Consider the following 18156-nt stretch of genomic DNA (forward strand, 5'->3'; position numbering starts at 1 on the left):
CCCAGGCTGGAGTGCAATGGCACGATCTCGGCTCACCGCAACCTCCGCCTCCTGGGTTCAGGCAATTCTCCTGCCTCAGCTTCCTAAGTAGCTGGGATTACAGGCACGCGCCACCATGCCCAGCTAATGTTTTGTATTTTTAGTAGAGAGGGGGTTTCACCGTGTTGACCAGGATGGTCTCGATCTCTTGACCTCGTGATCCACCCGCCTCGGCCTCCCAAAGTGCTGGGATTACAGGCTTGAGCCACCGCGCCCGGCCCCTTAAATGTTTTTTTTTCTGGGTCCCAGACTTGCCTTCTTTTCTGTTTATGCTTCAGACTTTCTTGAATCAAAGAGTCCATGCTCATTGTTTCACACATTTCCTGAATGCTGATAAGCACCAGAACTGACCTTTCTAGAACTCTGGATTCCTGTTTCTAACTCCCTAAAAGAACACGTCCTCCTGAATGTCCCTCCAAAATCTCAACATAAATAGGCACAAATTGGAAATAATCACTTCCCCCCAAGCCTGTTCTTCCTGTGCTATCTCAGTAAATGGCACTACCTAATTTCCTAAACAAGATATGAGTCATAGAGTCATACTAGATTCCTCCCTCTCCCTCTACAGATTCAAGTGGTCACCAGACAAAGCAATTCTCCAAAATAATAAAATAATAAAGCTTCTTTCTATTTTAAGTCTGACTAAGTTAAATATGCCCCATCCCTAATTTTTTTCTTAGGCATGAGAACTCAAAAAAGGCAAAGAATACCTGCTCTTGTTAGGTTCAGAAGAATAAAAGAAGTGTTATCACTTGGCTGTAGATCTTGCAACAAGCTAGAAGACTCTGAAGTGGATAAAAACTCCGGAGATTTCTGTACAGTTTGAGCCCTCGTCTCCTCTCCGTCTGGACCAACATTCACCCGAAGGCTTCTCAAAACAGCTGAGGAAGGGACCTCCTTGGAGGAGTTGGAATGATTTGTCGTATCATCTAGTAAAGGGAAAATACCACAGCTTTATGTAGCACCTATTTTCAGGAGCTCACCATTTTGATACACAGCACCCAACATCTCTTGGAAGCTAACATTGTTATAGGAGTAGACAGCATTCTCATTATACAAATAAAAACTTTGTCTCGCAGAAGAACAGAGAGATGGCTTTAAGTTCTAAAGGCAGTCAGCCAAAAAGTGAGGAACAGAATCCTCTGTCACTTGGCAGTAATGGTTGGTGAATAACCAACCATTCACATTAGGACATTACAGAATTTAGTCCTTTTTGAGGCCAGAAATCAGTACTTTTTCCTGAAAAATATAGCTATACAATGAATACTAACTCAAGAATAAGATCTACATTTTATTTTTCTTGGAGAGAGTTCTCTCTCCTTAACTTTTATGTTAGGTTGGTACAAAAGCTATTGCAGTTTTTGCCATTACCTTTTAACCTCTGGCTGTTTCTCAGGCTGTGGTATTTTTTCTATGCCACCATGCCTGGCTAACTTTTGTACTTTTAGTAGAGACAGGGTTTCACCAGCCAGGCTGGTCTCGAACTCCTGACCTGAAGTGATCCACCCGCCTCGGCCTCCCAAAGTACTGGGACTATAGGCATACAACCAGCCTGTAATACTGTGTTTTATGACCTGGGAGGCAAGTATTTGGGTTTTCATTTATATCTATATTTGTATGTCTAAAATACTTTAAATCAAAATTAAAACTAAAACATGGAAAAGGTGAATGTACTTTTTTTTTTTTTTCCTAGAGACAGGGTCTCATTATGTTGCCCAGGCTGGAATGCCGTGGCTATTCACAGGCATGATGCCACTACTGATCAGCAAGGGAGTTTTTACCTGCTCCATTTCCGACCTGGGCTGGTTCACCCCTCCTTAGGCAACCTGGTGGTCCCCCACTCCCAGGAGGTCACCATATTGATGCCAAACTTAGTGTAGACACCCGATCGGCATGGCGCACTACAGCCCAGAACTCCTGAGCTCAAGCGATCCTCCCACCTCAGCCTCCCGAGTAGCTGGGACTACAGGCACGAGCCACCAGGCCCAGCAAATGTACTTTTTTTTTAAATCCATTTATCAGTTGATGAACACTAAAGCTGATTCCATATCTTGGTTATTGTGAATAATGCTGCAACTAACAAGTAAGCATAGACATCTTTAACTTACTTCAATTCCTTTGGATATATACCTACAAATGAGATTGCAGGGTCATATGGTAGCTCTGTTTTTAGTTTTCTGAGGAACTTCCATATGGTTTCCACAATGGCTGGACTAACTTACATTCCCACTAACAGTGTACAAACGTTCCCTTTTCTCCATATCTTCGTCAACACTTGTTATCTTCCATCTTTATGATAACAGTTATTCTAAGGGAAGATGGACATGCTGTTCTTTTTTCATTTCCTTAATTATTCATTGCATATATATATATATATATACATATATAAAATTTATTATTACTATTTTTTTTAGACAGTGTCTTGCTCTGTCCACTCAGGATGGAGTACAGTGGCACAATCATGGCTTACTGTAGCCTCAAACTCCTGGGCTCAAGTAATCTTCCCACCTCAGCTTCCTAAGCAGCTAGGACTATAGGCGCACACTACCATGCCCAGCTAATTTCTAATTTTTTGTAGAGACGAGGTCTTGCCATGTTGCCCAGGCTGGTCTCAATCTCCTGGGCTCAAGCAATCCTCCTGCCTCAGCCTCCCAAAGTGCTGGGATTACAGGCATGAGCCACTGTGCCTGGCCATAATTACTCTAATCTTTGTTTCTTCCCTCCTTTACAGGTTCTCCTGCCCTACCCTGTACCTTAAATATAAGTTCCACAGTTTTGTCTTGGCCTTTTTTTTCCCCATTCTCACACTCTCTGGGTGATCATCTATGTTCCTATGGCTTAAACTACCAATGCACTAATGATTTCATGGTTGCTTTTTCTCCATGACTCCTAATTTTTACCAGTCAGTTATTAAGTGATATATTCATTACACCAGTAACATAGAGTAGGCTAAGTTCTTAAGACTTCTTTATCCTATCTCTTCTAGTGATCTTAATTTTTACCTGGTAACATTAGCCGACTGCATTCTGAGGTTTCAGTCACGGGAAGGAGGGACAAACAAGTAATATCTTTAGCTTCTGATTCTACTAGCCCCTGTCCCAGTGGGATGGACGTATTCTGAACAAACTGTACCAGGAGCTAGGGGGAAAAAAGACAACACTGAGAAATACATGTTGTTAGAAAAGTATCTAAACCTCTGAATTTACCAAAAGGTAGTATAATTAAGACTGTTCACTAGTCTCTCATCCATATTCAAAGAAAAACTAAACAACATAATATCTAAAGTTATTTTACCAAGTTCTCTTTCTAGAGAATGGCTGTTATATAAAGTCATGTGCTGTATAATGACATTTCCGTTAACAGGCTACATATAGGATGATGGTCCCCTAAGACTGTAATACCCTATTTTTACCGTACTTTTTCCATGCTTAGATATGTTTAGATACACAAATGTTTACCACTGTGTTTCAATTGCCCACAGTATTCAGTACAGTAACATGTTGTATAGGTTTGCGGCCTAGAAGTGTAGCAGGCTAAATCATCCAGGTTTGTGTAAGTATACTCTAACATGTTTGCATAATAATGAAATCACCTAATGTCATATTTCTCAGCATGTATCTCTATTGCTAAGTGACACTTCACTGTGATTAAGTTAACGTCTGCCACCGTCAAATAGAGAAATGATAAAAAATAATTATATTTTAAAATAATGACTTAAAAAAAGCAACTGCATCATATTGATTACATTTTACAAAGCACTTTTCTGTGTACTGGCTCATTCAATCATCGCATTAACACAGTAAGATTTAAGGTGTATTTTAGAGCTGAGGAATCAAATGGAAGACATTACGTGACTTGTCTAAGGTCACATGACTAGTTAGGCACAATCGCAGTCCTCAAATTTAAGTAATCTGATTCTAAAATCAGTAACCACTCTGCAACACAGAAGTGCTAAATTTAAATAAGAAAAGGGAACAACAAAAAATGTTTAAATCCCCTAATCACATTTAGAAAGAAAATACTTACAGATATATATAAAATAAAAAGAATTTGTGGTAGTAAATATTTATATATGTATACACCTATTCATCACATATATCTTATATTTATGGAAATATATACTTACATATAAACATATTTTTATTTATAAGATTTTATCACATAATTATCTAAATGCATAACGATTTTACATATACTGAAAAACAAATATAAAAACAATCACAAAAGATAAAAATATAATTTTTAAATCTTTGAAAAAATACTTAGCAACAATCAAAACCATATAGCTTATAAAACCTAACATATTTATTATCTGGCCCATTAAAGAAAACGTTTGCTGACCCCTAAACTAAAAATAAACTTTGAAATACAGCCCACCAAAAGAAAAGGAAACAAGCTGACTGGGCTCACCTCTGGTTTGGATTCTAACTCATCTGATAACATTGATTCAGCTTCCAAAACCTGTAGCTATTCAGGGGACAAGTTCAAATTTAATTCAGAGCCAATGATACCTTCCTGTTATGTTCATATTCCTCTAGGAAATACTATGCTCTTCCTGTAAGATGTTGTACTAGGTAGGTAATCAATTTAACCTAGAATAGGGGTAAAAAAGAGAGAGGGGGCATTAAGAGCAGTGGGAAAACACAGCTACATAAAGGCACTTCTTCACATATCCAAAAAATCACAACAAGCAAGCAAATAAAGAATTCAAACCAAAACACTTGTTTTAAAATACAACAAGCTCAACAGGCATCAAAACCCATAAAAATATTATGCTTTGATGCAGTATTTCAACCTGTAATAATCTATTCTAAGAAACTATCTTAAATATGGATATAACTATGTCCAAAGATGTCCATCTTATCCTATGTAATAATAAACTGGAAGCAATGCATGCATGTATGTACGTGTATATACACACACACACCCCAATTAGGGAATGGTTGATGAAATACAGCACTGTCACTTCAAAATATGCTATGAATGGTTGGGCATGGTGGCTTACACCTGTAATCCCAGCACTTTGGTAGGCTGAAGCAGGTGGATCACTTTAGGTCAGGCGTTCAAGACCAGCCTAGCCAACATGGTGAAAACCCATCTCTACTAAAAATACAAAAAGTAGCTGGGCATGGTGGCAGGCACCTGTAATCCCAGCTACTCAAGAGGCTGAGGCAGGAGAATCCCTTGAACTCAGGAGGTGAAGGCTGCAGTGAGCCAAGATCGAACCATCACACTCCAGCCTGGGCGACAGAGTGAGACTCCATCTCAAAAAACAAACAAACGCTATGAAGACAATGCAACAGCAGATGACTGACATGTTAAACTATAAAAATAAGGCCAGGCGCAGTGGATCCCAGCCCAACACTTTGGGAGACCAAGGCCGGTGAATCACCTTAGGTTAGGAGTTTGAGACCAGCCTGACCAACATGGTGAAACCCGTCTCTACTAAAAACAAAAATTAGCTGGACGTGGTGGCATGCGCCTGTAATCCCAGCTACTCTGGAGGCTAAGGCAGGAGAATCAGTTGAACCCGGGAGGCAGAGGTTGCAGTGAGCTGAGATCATGCCACTGCACTCCAGCCTGGTTGACAGAGCAAGACTCAGTCTCAAAAAAGATTATAAAAATAAAATACAAAACTATACACTTGCTATTACTAAAACTAGTTATAATAAGCATCAGAAAAAGTAAAAGGGGATTCATATAGCTATGACAGTAGCTACACTGTGTGGTACGCTGGTGTGACTTAATTTTCTTTTCTTAATTTTCTAACTTTTCTAAAAGGCAACCATATTGTTTTGATAATTCTAAAAATTACATTAAAGAAGTAGTTGAAATTTGAAGAGTCTTTCCCAAATACAGTATTCTCGGGACCCTGATGCAGCTGTTCTCTCCTTATAATTTATTTTATTTATTTATTTATTTTGGGTCAGAGTTTCACTCTTGTTGCCTAGGTTGGAGTACAGTAGCATGGTCTTGGTTCACAGCAACCTCCGCCTCCTGGGCTCAAGCAAATCTCTGGCCCCAGCCTCCCAAGTAGCGGGGATTACAGGCTTGCACCACCAGGCCCAGCTAATTTTGTATTTTTAGTAGACATGGGGTTTCACCATGTTGGTCAGGCTGGTCTCGAACTCCCAACCTCAGGTGATCCGCCTACCTCTGGCTCCCAAAGTGCTGGAATTACAGGTATGAGCTACTGTGCCCAGAGACTCCCTATAATTTAAATTCTTACTTTCTTAAAGCTTAGTTTCTTTTCAGGATTTTGGAGTGTGAGTCCATTTTATTTGAAACAATTGTTGCTAAAATTGGGAGCACTATTATAAATAATTATACAGTGTAAACTGTATCCAGGATGGGTATATTTTCAATCAAGAGGGCACTTAGGCCAGGCGCAGTGGCTCACGCCTGTAATCCTAACACTTTGGGAAGCCGAGGTAGGAAGATCACCTGAGGTCAGGAGTTTGAGACCAGTCTGGTTAATATGACAAAACTGTTTCTGCTAATAATACAAAAATTAGCCAGGCACGTGGCAGGTGCCTGTAATCCCAGCTACTCAGGAAGCTGAGGCAGGAGAATCACTTGAATTCGGGAGATGGAGGTTGCAGTGAGCTGAGATCACATCACTGCACTCCAGCCTGGGCGACAAAGCAAGACTCCGTCTCAAAAAAAAAGAAGTACCTGAATAAATGTTTTTTTTTTTTTTTTTTCCTGTTGGTTCCTCCCTCTCTCCTTCTAGCTGCCTGAAATCCTCATTTTTCATTGTAAAGAAGTAACCATTTACAAGATATAAATGGAAATGCTCCTTTCAAGTTTCCCACATGAAGTATCATAAATCCCTGACTTTTCCTTCCACACACATTTTTCTTATTCAAGCACTGCAACAGCTTCATATGATTTATCCATCCCTTTACTTAGTGAGGAAGGAACCAAGGCTCAGTATATTACTTAATTACTAAGTTATTAAGTTGCAAAGCCAGGACTCCCACCCACAGAGCAGGTACACAGGAATCACTGGCTTGAATAGTGATTACTATATAGTCTAGGTTTGATCTTGAATCTCCATGGCTTAAGAATTCCTCTTCCCAAACTAGGTAACACAGTGAGACCCTATTTCAACAATAACAAAAAATTTCCAATTAGCTTCTCATGGTGGCACATGCCTGTGGTCCTAGCTACTCGGGAGGCTGAGTAGGAGGATCGCTTTAGCCCAGGAGATCGAGGCTGCACTGAGCAGCAATCGTGCCACCGTACTGCAGCTTGGGTAACAAAGGGAGACTCTCAAAAAAAAACAAGAATTCCTCTTCCCCAATTCCAGTTTGTCTTAACAAGCCAAGAAATTACCATATGTTTGTTGTTTAAGTCATTCTTAAGGTTTCTCCAACTTTGAGATTCCAGGATTGTAAAATCTCTAAGGAACCAGACAACTATTTACTGTCCCTTATATCTAAGACATCTTTTTATTTCAGGGTTTTTGCTTCAGTAATCTTTAAAAATTAATATAAGCAGTTTCTCAAAGTGGGTATTCATATTATAACTAAGAACTGCCATACAATTTTGGTGCCCAAGTTTATGATCTGTATGTGTACAATATGAATAAAATAGAACATAGCAGGATGCATTAAGATACACAACTGAATTCAAAAGAATCTGTACTAGAGCACTCAGTATCTTACCAAGTGTATCGTGGGGATCTCATCTTTAACACAGCAACAACGTACCATGTACATTAGCTACAGGTGTAAGGGCAAATATGCAATTAAATATTCCTATTCCCAATTCCTTACTCAACAGATTTCCAAAACTGCAATGTAAATCTTTTTTAAAAATTAGTTTCACTAAGATATAATTCACATACCATACTATTGACCCATTTTAAGAGTACAATTAAAATATCTTTAGTTTATTCAGGGTTGTGCAACCAAAACCACGATCAATTTTACATTTCATCACCCCACAAGGAAATCCTGTGCCCAATACCAGTCACTTCCCACTTCTAATGTGTTTACTATGAGCTTAAAGGCTTCCATACAAGCTTCCCAGTAAGCACCTGGTAGGTACTAAATAAATATTTGTATAATGAGTGAATGACACTACAAATGATAACTACATTTTTCTCTAGTCCTCTCTTCTGAACTCCAAACCTTCATTTCTGCTTGCTAGGTATCTCCACATGTATATCCAACAGCATCTCAAACCTAACAATGTCCAAAATCCAGATTATTATCTTACCAAACCTGTTCTTCTTCTTGTATTATCTGTTTCAATGATCGCCCAATCTTCCTCCCACTCAGTTGCAAATTCTAGGTCTTTAAATCTCTCTCATTCTCCATTTTAAAATAATTCTCGTGATTCTCTATTCCCTATGTAATGCCCTGTTTGGGTTTCTCAATAACTTCCTACTACACTATTAAAACTGACTTCTAACTGGTCACCCGCCTTTAAAACTCCCCTTTCTAAAACAGAAATGCTTGTCATTCCTATTCAAAGTTCAGTGCCTCAGAATAATTATCATAACCCTAAGGGTAATCCCCTTCGTTTATACAGAAAAACTCCCCAGAGTTAGAGATTAAGTAACTTGCCAAAAATTAGACATCTATTTAGATGCAAAACGTAAAAAACTACAACCTAACTTCTGACTGCTACTTTAGTTGTCTTTTACTCTGCACCACACTAAGATAACACAAAGTGCAATTTCTCACTTCCTAACAAAATGCCCGACTTTATTTCCCAATGTTTCTTTTATTTCTTGCAAATATGCTGCGTTGACCTTTGTGCCAACCTAAGTACTAATTCTTAAGTCCCAAGTTAACAATATTTAACTTCCAAATGGTGCCTAAATGCATTTCCAAGCCTCATGAGCAAGTGGGATTAACTTTTAATAAACTGGATTATCTTGAGAAACTTCCGAAGATAAATTTGACGCGAAATGCATAAAGGCTGTAAACACTCACAACCCGCACTCTCTCCCCTACTCCCCCAATTGACAGGCAAAGGAGAAACCAGCAGCCCAGCCCAGCCCAGCCAAGTAGGCAGCTGTCCCTCTTCCAGACCCAGAAGTAAGTGTGGTATGAAAGGAGAGAATAGCTCTGGACTGAAACATTCAGGGGAGGGCCTCCTGGCATCCTCTACCCCCAACCACAAAGGCCTTAGTAATAAGGCCCCAAGGTCCGTAGGCAGGCCCCGACTGCGGGTGTAGTCCGAGAGTCCCCGCCCCGGGGACTCGCTGACTCCGGCTTTCTCAGGACAGACTGTTCCCATGTCCCTGCCCCCAAAACCAAGCAAAGGAGCTGGAACATCGCCCCTAAAAACCCGCGAAGGGAAGGGCCGAAGCCGCAGGGCTTCAGACTAGCCGTTCCCGAGCCCGCCAGATCCGGGAAGGATGCCCAAAGGCGGCGATTTCCCCATCTTCTCCCGGGGCGAACGCGGCCCCAGCCCCCAAGTAGCCGGTACTGGCTCCCGCCCTCAACGGTACTACCTAGCGGAGCAGGTGTGGCCGGGCCCACCTCGGAGCTCACCTTCTAGTTCCGGGCAGCCGGCAGGCCGTCAGTCGGTCCCGAATTCCGTCCACACACAGCGTCTTCCGGCTCCCGCCGGAAGCAGCTCGAGCGCGGGACAGGAAGTTTGGCCGACTCCCCACGCACACACCCACTCTCTCGCCGCAGGGTCGGCTGGCAGCCGCACCGCTCCGGGCCCGGACGTCAAGGCTGCTCCCTGCCCAGGCCCACGATGCAGGGCTCAGCCCCTGACAGGAGGAGCCTCAGCCTCCCCCATCCCACTCATTCACTCTCGGCCTTCGGGGCTTCTAGGTCCCCGAAGCCCGAAAAAACAGGTCAGCTAATTCTGTGACGTCACTCCCTCCCCGCAGTAGCGGAGGGAGTAGTTTTTCCCATCAGCGGAGGCGTTGCAATGGATGCAAACGAGAAAGAAAAGATCACTACTTAAGCATTTATCAGAGGTCTCCATGGAGAGGACCTCGAAGTTTCACCGCCCGAGAAAGGAACTTGCAGAATCAAGTTTTGCATTATATACGGGACGGGATATGCAGTGAGTCTGGGTTCCGAGTTGTAATTAGGGTGTAAAGAGCTCCTGGATGTCCCAATTAGGGGCTTGAACAGTTGGCTTCCAGGCTGGAAGCCACTGCTTGTTAAAGCTTTATGAGTTTGACTGACTTCTTTAAATTACTTAGATTTAAATATTTGCGTGCGAAGAATGAGAGACTCAACTAACGTTGCAGCCGTGGGAATTAAAGGAGTTCTCTTTAAAAAAGCATTTCTAGCCGGGCGTGGTGGCACATGCCTGTAATCCCAGCTACTCGGGAGGCTGAAGCAGGAGAATCGCTTGAACCCGAGAGGCGGAGGTTGCGGTGAGCCGAGATCACACCATGGCACTCCAGCCTGGGCAACAAGAGCGGAACTGCGTCTCAAAAAAATCATTTTCAAGGTTAAAGATAAGCCTTGATGACAAGTTTGGGTGCACAAATTACTAATGGTGATTTAAAATAAAGGAGAAATGTTTCCGAGGAAGATAATTCGTCTTTAGAAAAGCAGAGTAGGCTAGGCGCGGTGGCTCACGCCTGTAATCCCAGCACTTTGGGAGGCCGAGGCGGGCGGATCACTTGAGGTTGGGGACCATCCTGGCTAAGACGGTGAAACCCCGTCTCTACTAAAAATGCAAAAAATTTAGCCAGGCGTGGTGGCACGATCTAAAAATACAAAAAATTTAGCCAGGCCTGGTAGCACGCGCTTGTAATCCTAGCGACCTGGGAGGCTGAGGCAGGAGAATCGCTTAAACCGGGGAAACGGAGGTTCCAGTGAGCTGAGATCGCACCACTGCACTCCAGCCTGGGCGACAGAGCGAGACCCTCTCAAAAACAAAAAAGCACTCTGTAAGGTGCCAATCCAGAGTTGAGGATATTTACTTGGAGGTTGCAGGTGAAGGTCCAGTGCTCAAGAAACAGGTCAGAAATACAGATGGAGATTTGGGAGTTAGTTAACATACAGAGAAAAGATGAAACCCCCTCAGGATATGAAATGGTCCAGGAAAAGTTAACAAGGCCACTCAAGTAAACTGGAGAAGCTGATTACCAACACAATTTGAATCTACTTATTACAAATGTTGCATACAAAATTATATTGGCAGGGTGTAGACAATCATAAGCCAAAACATTCAGAAAAAATCTTCAGTTTTACTGTTCTGCGAGGATTGATTACAATTAATAAACTCTTACTGAGGTACATCAGTAGGTTCTAAACATTCGTGTTTACAAACATTTGTTAATTTGCCCAGTCCTGTCATTTTCTGAAGCTTTGTTGTCAATCTGTTTTTGTTTTTTGAGACGGAGTTTCACTCTTGTTGTCCAGTCTGGAGTGCAATGGCCCAATCTCATCTCACTGCAACCTCCGCCTCCCAGGTTCAAACGATTCTCCAGCCCTAGCCTCCTGAGTAGCTGGGATTACAGGCACCCACCACCACGCCCAGCTAATTTTTGTATTTTTAGAGACAGGGTTTCACCATGTTGGCCAGGCTGGTCTCGAACTCCACCTGCCTCTGCCTCCCAAAGTGCTAGGATTTGAAGCATGAGCCATTGCACCCTGCCATCAATCTTTTTAATCACCTAAAACTCCAAGTGATATTTACATCTATTTGTGCTCTCAATCTTTACAACTATTTGACAGTATGTGCCTGCTAACATAAAATAAACAAACACTTTTCTCAATATATATTGAGTTTTTAGGCTATAAATTATTTGGCAAAATACAAAGAGATCATCCTCTGGAGTAAATCTATCAACCTCAGTTATTTATCTTCCCATACTACTCTCAGCCCCAAGCTGCTGGTCTCCTATCCCCAAAACTTCCACAAGCTCTGAAACCCCCAGTCCTGCTCCCAGTCCCTACGTACACGTCATACTGTTAAGCCTTTTCTGTCTACAATGTGAAGAAAAGGCCATCTCAATTCTATTCTTACACCAAGTTTCAATTTAAGAATCATGTAAAACATTTCTAGTTCAACAAATCTTTACTAAGTGCTTCTCAAGCATTCTCATTCTATTTTTTAAAGCAATCTATTTTAATAAAAGTTATTACTAAACATGAATTTTAAAAAACATTGTGTAAGAGTCATTAATGGTTGTATCAGATCATGTAAAACGTTTCTAGTTTAACAAATCTTTACTAAGTACCTCTCAAGCATTCTATTTTTTAAAAAGTTATTAATTTTTAAAAACATGTATGATTCATTAATGAGTATATCGAATCCCCTGTGGCCACTAAAAATAACACCTATGATCACATTTAAATCAAGGGCTATGTATGTCCTAAGGATTTTTTAAGGTATCTTTGAAAATACGCAAAATGGAAAAGAAATCTGTGATTGCCTTGATGACATTTGCAGTGATTACAAAGAGATTTCCTCTGAAATGCAAACTATCTGCTTTCCAATGTTACCTCCTGTCATCATGGACTGGAATGCAGCTGGAAAAAGAGAAAGTAGGTTATCTGAAAAGATAAATGTCACTATCACACTTGTTTCCAGAAGGTACAACACATACAATTAGTTTCAGTAACTTCTTCAATTATTTTGAATATTTATCACAGAAGAAAACTGTCATGAAAAGAAATCTTAAGTAAAAAGTTATACACAAACTAACCCAATTAACATCTCAAAGAACTTTTGCCCATACTGGAAATATTTAATTGGTATCTAATTGGTATGTACATCAATGATCATTCTTTACAGTGTCTGAAGACTAGAGCCAAAAAAAAATATGGGAATAACAGGTCAGTGAAGGGCAAGCATGGTGCCTCCTAACTGTAATCGCAGCACTTTGGGAAGCCAAAGTGGGCAGATACTTGAGGTCAGGAGTTTGTGACCAACCTGGCCCATATGGTGAAACCCCATCTCTAATAAAAATACAAAAATCAGCCAGGATTGGTGGTGTGTGCCTGTAGTCCCAGCGTCTTGGGGAGCTGAGGTGGGAGCATCGCCTGAGCCTGGGAGGTAGAGGCTGCAGTGAGCCATGATTGCACTACAGCACTCTAGCCCGGGTGACAAAGCATGACCCTGTCTCAAAAATAAAAAAAAATGGCCAGGCACTCACACCTGTAAATTCCAGCATTTTGGGAGGCCGAGGCAGGAGGATCACTTTAGGCCAGGAGTTCCCTGGGCAATAATGAGAACTTGTTGTTTTTTTTTTTGTCCTGTTTTTGAGACGGAGTCTCACTCTGTCACCAGGCTAGAGTGCAGTGGCGCAATCTTGGCTCACTGCAACCTCTGCCTCCCAGGTTCAAGTGATTCTCCTGCCTCAGCCTCCCCAGTAGCTGGGACTATAGGTGCATGCCACCACGCCCAGCTAATTTTTTTGTATTTTTAGTAGAGATGAGGTTTCTATGGAAAATTAAAAAAAAAAAAAAAAAAAAGCTGGGCATGGTGGCAGATAATTGTAGTCCCATAGTCCTAGCTACTTTGGTGAGAGGATTGCTTGATACCAGGGGTTCATAAGTTACAGTCAGCTATGATCATGCCACTGCCCTCCAGGCTGGGCAGCGAAACGAGACTATTTCTTTTAAAAAAAAAAAAAAAAAGAAAGAAAAGAAAAGAAAAACGAGAAAACACCAGAGAGGTAGTATTAAAAGATAAAGGACTTTGGCCAGGCCCGGTGGCTCATGCCTGTAATCCTAGCACTTTTGAGAGGCTGAGGCAGGCAAATTACTTGAGTTCAGGAGTTCAAACTGCCTGGCCAATATGGTGAAACCCCATCTCTACTAAAAATACAAAAATAAACCAGGCACTGTAATCCCAGCTATTTGGGAGGCTGAGGCAGGAGAATCAATTGATCTTGGGAGGTGAAGGTTGCAGTGTGCCAAGATTACACCACTGCACTCCAGCCTGGAAGACAGACCAAGACTCCGTCTCAAAATAAAAAAGATAAAAGACTTTAGCAGGCGAGGTGGCTCATGCCTGTAATCCCAGCACTTTGGGAGGCTGAGGTGGGTGGATCATGGGGTCAGGGGTTTGAGACCAGCCTAACCAACATGGTGAAACCCGTCTCTACTTAAAAATACAAAAATTAGCCGGGTGTGGTGGTGCGCACCTGTAATCCCAGCTACTTGGGAGGCTGAGGCAGGAGAATTGCTTGAACCCAGGAAGCAGAGGTTGCTGTGAGCCAAAAGCGCACCGTTGCACTCCAGCCTGGGTGACATAAGACTCCATCTCAAAAAAAAAAAATTAAAATAGACAAAAATTAAAAAAAAGACTTTATCTGCTGAACACATGAATATAATAAATAAGTTACATTCATCTTACCTCCCATGTTTTCCAATCCATTTATTACCGTCTCTTTAATCTGTAAATCAAAATAGCTAGATTTAATAGCCTTTGAACTTCAGTGTTTCTATAAGTTTCCATACTTAAAAAAGTCAGCAATACTATTTAGCACTTTCTGTCTAAAAATAGATATTCTTTATTTCATGTAGATGGCCCAGAAAAGTTTCCTATCGATTGATTTTTTTAAAAGTAATATCCTATTTTCCCATTATTATACTCTCCTTAATTAGTAACAGATCACAAGCTATACACTGTCTTTAAAAAAAGAAAGAAAAGTACAGAAGCACACAAAGGTACAACCTTGCCTATCATTTGCAGGTTTCAAGAATAGCCTAGGCCAGTGTGGGTGCAGTGACTCATGGCTGTAATCCCAGCACTTTGGGAGGCTGAGGTGGGTGGATCACTTGAGGTCAGGAGTTCAAGACCAGCCTGGCCAACATGGTGAAACCCCATCGCTACTAAAAATACAAAAATTAGCTGAGCGAGTGGCACATGCCTGTATTTTCAGCTACTCAGCAGGCTGAGGCAGGAGAATCGCTTGAACCCAGGAGGTGGAGATTGCAGTGAGCTGAGATTGTACCACTGCACTCCAGCCTGGGTGAGACAGCAAGACTCTGTCTCAAAAAAAAAATAGCCAAGACCAGTATGTCTGAACCCCAGATTAATAACTCCTGATTTTCAATCAACAATTAAGAGATATATTAGAATGTCCAGGGAAAAAGTATGATGGTATAAGCATTGGGAGGTGCTTACATGATTCCTGAGAAAGCACAGTTCTAACACAGAGTAACATCCCATAAATATTTGTTAAATTAATAAACATAACAATTTTACATTTGGGTGAAAACCTATTGATTCTGTAATATAATCTATGGAAAGTAAGGCTAGAAAATTTTAGCTCAAGGGAATAATAAGCAAGAGTTTCTTAATCAGGAGGCTATACTCACATGGGAGGTAGAGTTAATTTGTAATATTCAGTATACTTTTGTAGGAAGTTTTATAATAAAACTAATATGTTTGCTATAGTACATTTAACACGCCAAATTATATCAAGTAACAGGAAGAATTATATTGATAAATAATAGAAGTTCTACCTTTAGCTTTCCTTCTTTAAACCACTGACTCAGCTGTAGAATGCCAGGCTCAAATTTGTCTTTATAATTTAACAACAGAAATCTTTCCCTGCAATGAGGAGGAAAAGGATAATGATTAGAGAATATAACAGGAGTGGTATTCCAAGATCAAATCATTCCAGAATTCTACTATCTGTTAATCCTTAAAATACAGGTATTGATCGACTTACAACCTATGCAACTTACAACCATTTGACTTTACGACCACAATCGCTAGCCACGACTGCTCCGCGTCTGGCAGCGCAAACGTTGCCCAGCTGGGCGTACGACAGTGCGGACCAGCTTCTGGCAGCACTACCATCTCTGCTCAACTTACGACCAAATCGTGTTACGACCGGTCTGTCGGAACCAATCGTGGTCGTAAGTTGAGCACTAGCTGTATAAGGACTTAATCACATTGAGTCTGGTCAGATACAGGTTCCCTTTTTTTTTTTTTTTTTGAGAAAGAATCTTGCTCTGTTGCCCAGGCTGGAGTGCAGTGGCATGATCTTGGCTCACTGCAACCTCCACCTCCTGGGTTCAAGCAATTCTTCTGCCTCAGCTTCCTGAGTAGCTGGGACTACAGGCACGCACTACCACGCCCGGGTAATTTTTGTATTTTTAGTAGAGACAGGATTTCACCATACTGTCCAGGCTGATCTGGAACTCCTGATCTCAGGTGATCCACCCTCATCGACCTCCCAAAGTGCTGGGATTATAGGCATGAGCCACCTCACCCAGCCTAAAGTTTTATTTAATAAAGAAAAAGTATCTATGAAGAACAATAGATTTCATACACATCTATGATATTTAAACCCCCTTGAACCTGGTAATAAGGGCAAAGGGGAAGAACACACCTTGTGATGTTTCTTTCTTTCTGGATTGCCTCTATAGCAGTGGATAGCGGGGGAGGATAAGGCACATCTTTGTTGTACTGAGAAATCTGACCACACAGGATGACGTGGCTGTTCTTATTCATCTGCACGGAGAAAACTGATGATAAAATATCCCTTTCGTATGTGTACTGATTTTATAGCTGCCACAATGAAAGCCTCCTTGACTATTCATCCTTTTTTGTCAACTAATTCAATTTTTTTTTAAGATTTACCTGTTAGAGGTATTTAAGAATTTTAAGTAGTTTGAAATAATTACATTCCAAAGGAACATAGAGGCAAATAAATGTTTGGTAATCAGCAAAAGAATTACATTAGTTGTTGCTCCTTATTAGTGGTAGAACTGTATTTTTTTAGATTTAAATAATTTATTATCAACTGTAAATAATTTTACATGCAGCAAAGGACTATGTAATGTTAATACCTCATGTTGATATTTTATAATATTGTTAGTAAATATACATAAATACATGCAGTCTATGAAACCCATTCTCTATACAAGGTCTGGGGCCATGGCTGTGAGTTGGTCAGTGGTGAGTTAGGGGTCAGAACTTCACCATTTCAACAATGCAAATGTAATTTTTCACAAAAATAAACCAAAAGTGAAAAATACAATATTGGTAGCAAATAACTGAAATTGAAGTTCATAGTACAAATCTGCAAGTGAATGGAAGTAGATACCAGTAAGCTCCTTTGTATCACTTAAATATAATACTGATCATCACATTATGTCACAATAATCCCTCCGATTTTATAAATTTTTTTTCAGTATTAGGTAAAAATATATCATAACATATAAAATGCAGTATTCAAATTTGTAATAGAAATCAGCAAACAACCTGACTTATCACTGTATCACTGATGTCACCGCCGACATTGTCAAAATAAACATCCACTCCAGCTGGGCATGATTCACGGAGCTGTTCTGCCACATTCTCTTTTTTATAATTAATTGCAGCATCAAAGCCCAGTTCTGAGGTCAAAAGGATGCATTTCTCACGTGTTCCACAAATTCCCACCACTCTGGAACAACCTAATAAACGGCCAATCTAAGGGAGAAATTTGAAAATTAAATGGCTTTGTCACATCAAAATGTAAAATTGTAAAAGTATACAAGATATTACAGGTATATGACAGTGTTCATTATAATTTAAGTCAGGTTAAGCTGCTTTTAATGAAAATTCATTTGAAATTAAATAACTGAGGGCAGACAATGTCATCCTAAAAAAAATTATTAAAATTGAATGAAGTTAGATTTATGTTCCTTAACATATGATGGGGATATATCCCAATAAACACATCGTTAGTTGAAAATATCCTAAACAAAAAATGCATTTAATATGACTTTGTTTCATTTCTTCTTTTTTTTTTTTTTTGGCATTTAATATGCCTAACCTACTGAACATCATAGCTTAGCCTAGCCTACCTAAAACATGCTTAGAACAGTTATGGCTGGGCAAACTCATTTGGCAACACAGTACACCATAGAGTAACACTCGTTACCCTCATGACCACGTGGCTGACCAGGAGCTACAGCTTGTTGCTACTGCCCAGCATCTCGAGAGAGTGTCATACTGGTATCACTAGCCTGGGAAAAGACCAAAATTCAACATTCAAAGTACAGCTTCTACTAAATGCACAGGGCTTTTGTGTCATTGTAAAGTAGAATCATAATAAGTTGGGGACCATCTGTAGTTTAAATGTTAAAATATCACAATTTTTGGCTTGTACTCATTGAAAAATATAAAATCAAAGAAGAAATAATAATTAAATTAAAAAAATAAAATTTC

At 40.5% G+C, this 18156-nt stretch overlaps 2 protein-coding genes across 13 annotated transcripts in view; both read right to left on the bottom strand.

Moving 5' to 3' along the window:
• ZNF410 (zinc finger protein 410) overlaps positions 1 to 10319 on the bottom strand; it is a 46989-nt gene extending 36670 nt beyond the window's left edge. For 2 of the 9 annotated variants that reach the window (XR_004271791.1, XR_004271792.1), the window contains exons 1-4: positions 9552 to 10319; positions 4450 to 4631; positions 3042 to 3177; positions 750 to 968 (exon numbers count right to left, since the gene is read on the bottom strand). Coding sequence is in view for 7 of the 9 variants with exons in the window: in XM_032287904.1 (XP_032143795.1) it covers positions 750 to 968; positions 3042 to 3177; positions 4450 to 4482 (388 nt within the window). In the remaining 2 variants the exon portion in view is untranslated. Of the gene's footprint in view, positions 1 to 749; positions 969 to 3041; positions 3178 to 4449; positions 4632 to 6989; positions 7144 to 9511 lie in introns of all 9 variants that reach the window. The other 7 variants (XM_032287904.1, XM_032287908.1, XM_032287903.1 and 4 more) reach the window with 7 other exon arrangements.
• Positions 10320 to 11749: 1430 nt separating this feature from the next.
• Positions 11750 to 18156, bottom strand: part of PTGR2 (prostaglandin reductase 2) — a 34905-nt gene continuing 28498 nt past the window's right edge. For 2 of the 4 annotated variants that reach the window (XM_032287912.1, XM_032287913.1), the window contains exons 6-10: positions 17206 to 17415; positions 16331 to 16452; positions 15456 to 15543; positions 14341 to 14380; positions 11750 to 12509 (exon numbers count right to left, since the gene is read on the bottom strand). In XM_032287912.1, the coding sequence (XP_032143803.1) occupies positions 12433 to 12509; positions 14341 to 14380; positions 15456 to 15543; positions 16331 to 16452; positions 17206 to 17415 (537 nt within the window). In that variant the 3' untranslated portion in view covers positions 11750 to 12432. The remainder of the gene's footprint in view (positions 12510 to 14340; positions 14381 to 15455; positions 15544 to 16330; positions 16453 to 17205; positions 17416 to 18156) is intronic. The other 2 variants (XR_004271793.1, XM_032287914.1) reach the window with 2 other exon arrangements.

Source organism: Sapajus apella, unplaced genomic scaffold, assembly GCF_009761245.1.
Source record: "Sapajus apella isolate SASKATOON/1434 unplaced genomic scaffold, GSC_monkey_1.0 scaffold20, whole genome shotgun sequence".
NCBI classification, from domain to species: Eukaryota; Metazoa; Chordata; class Mammalia; order Primates; family Cebidae; genus Sapajus; species Sapajus apella.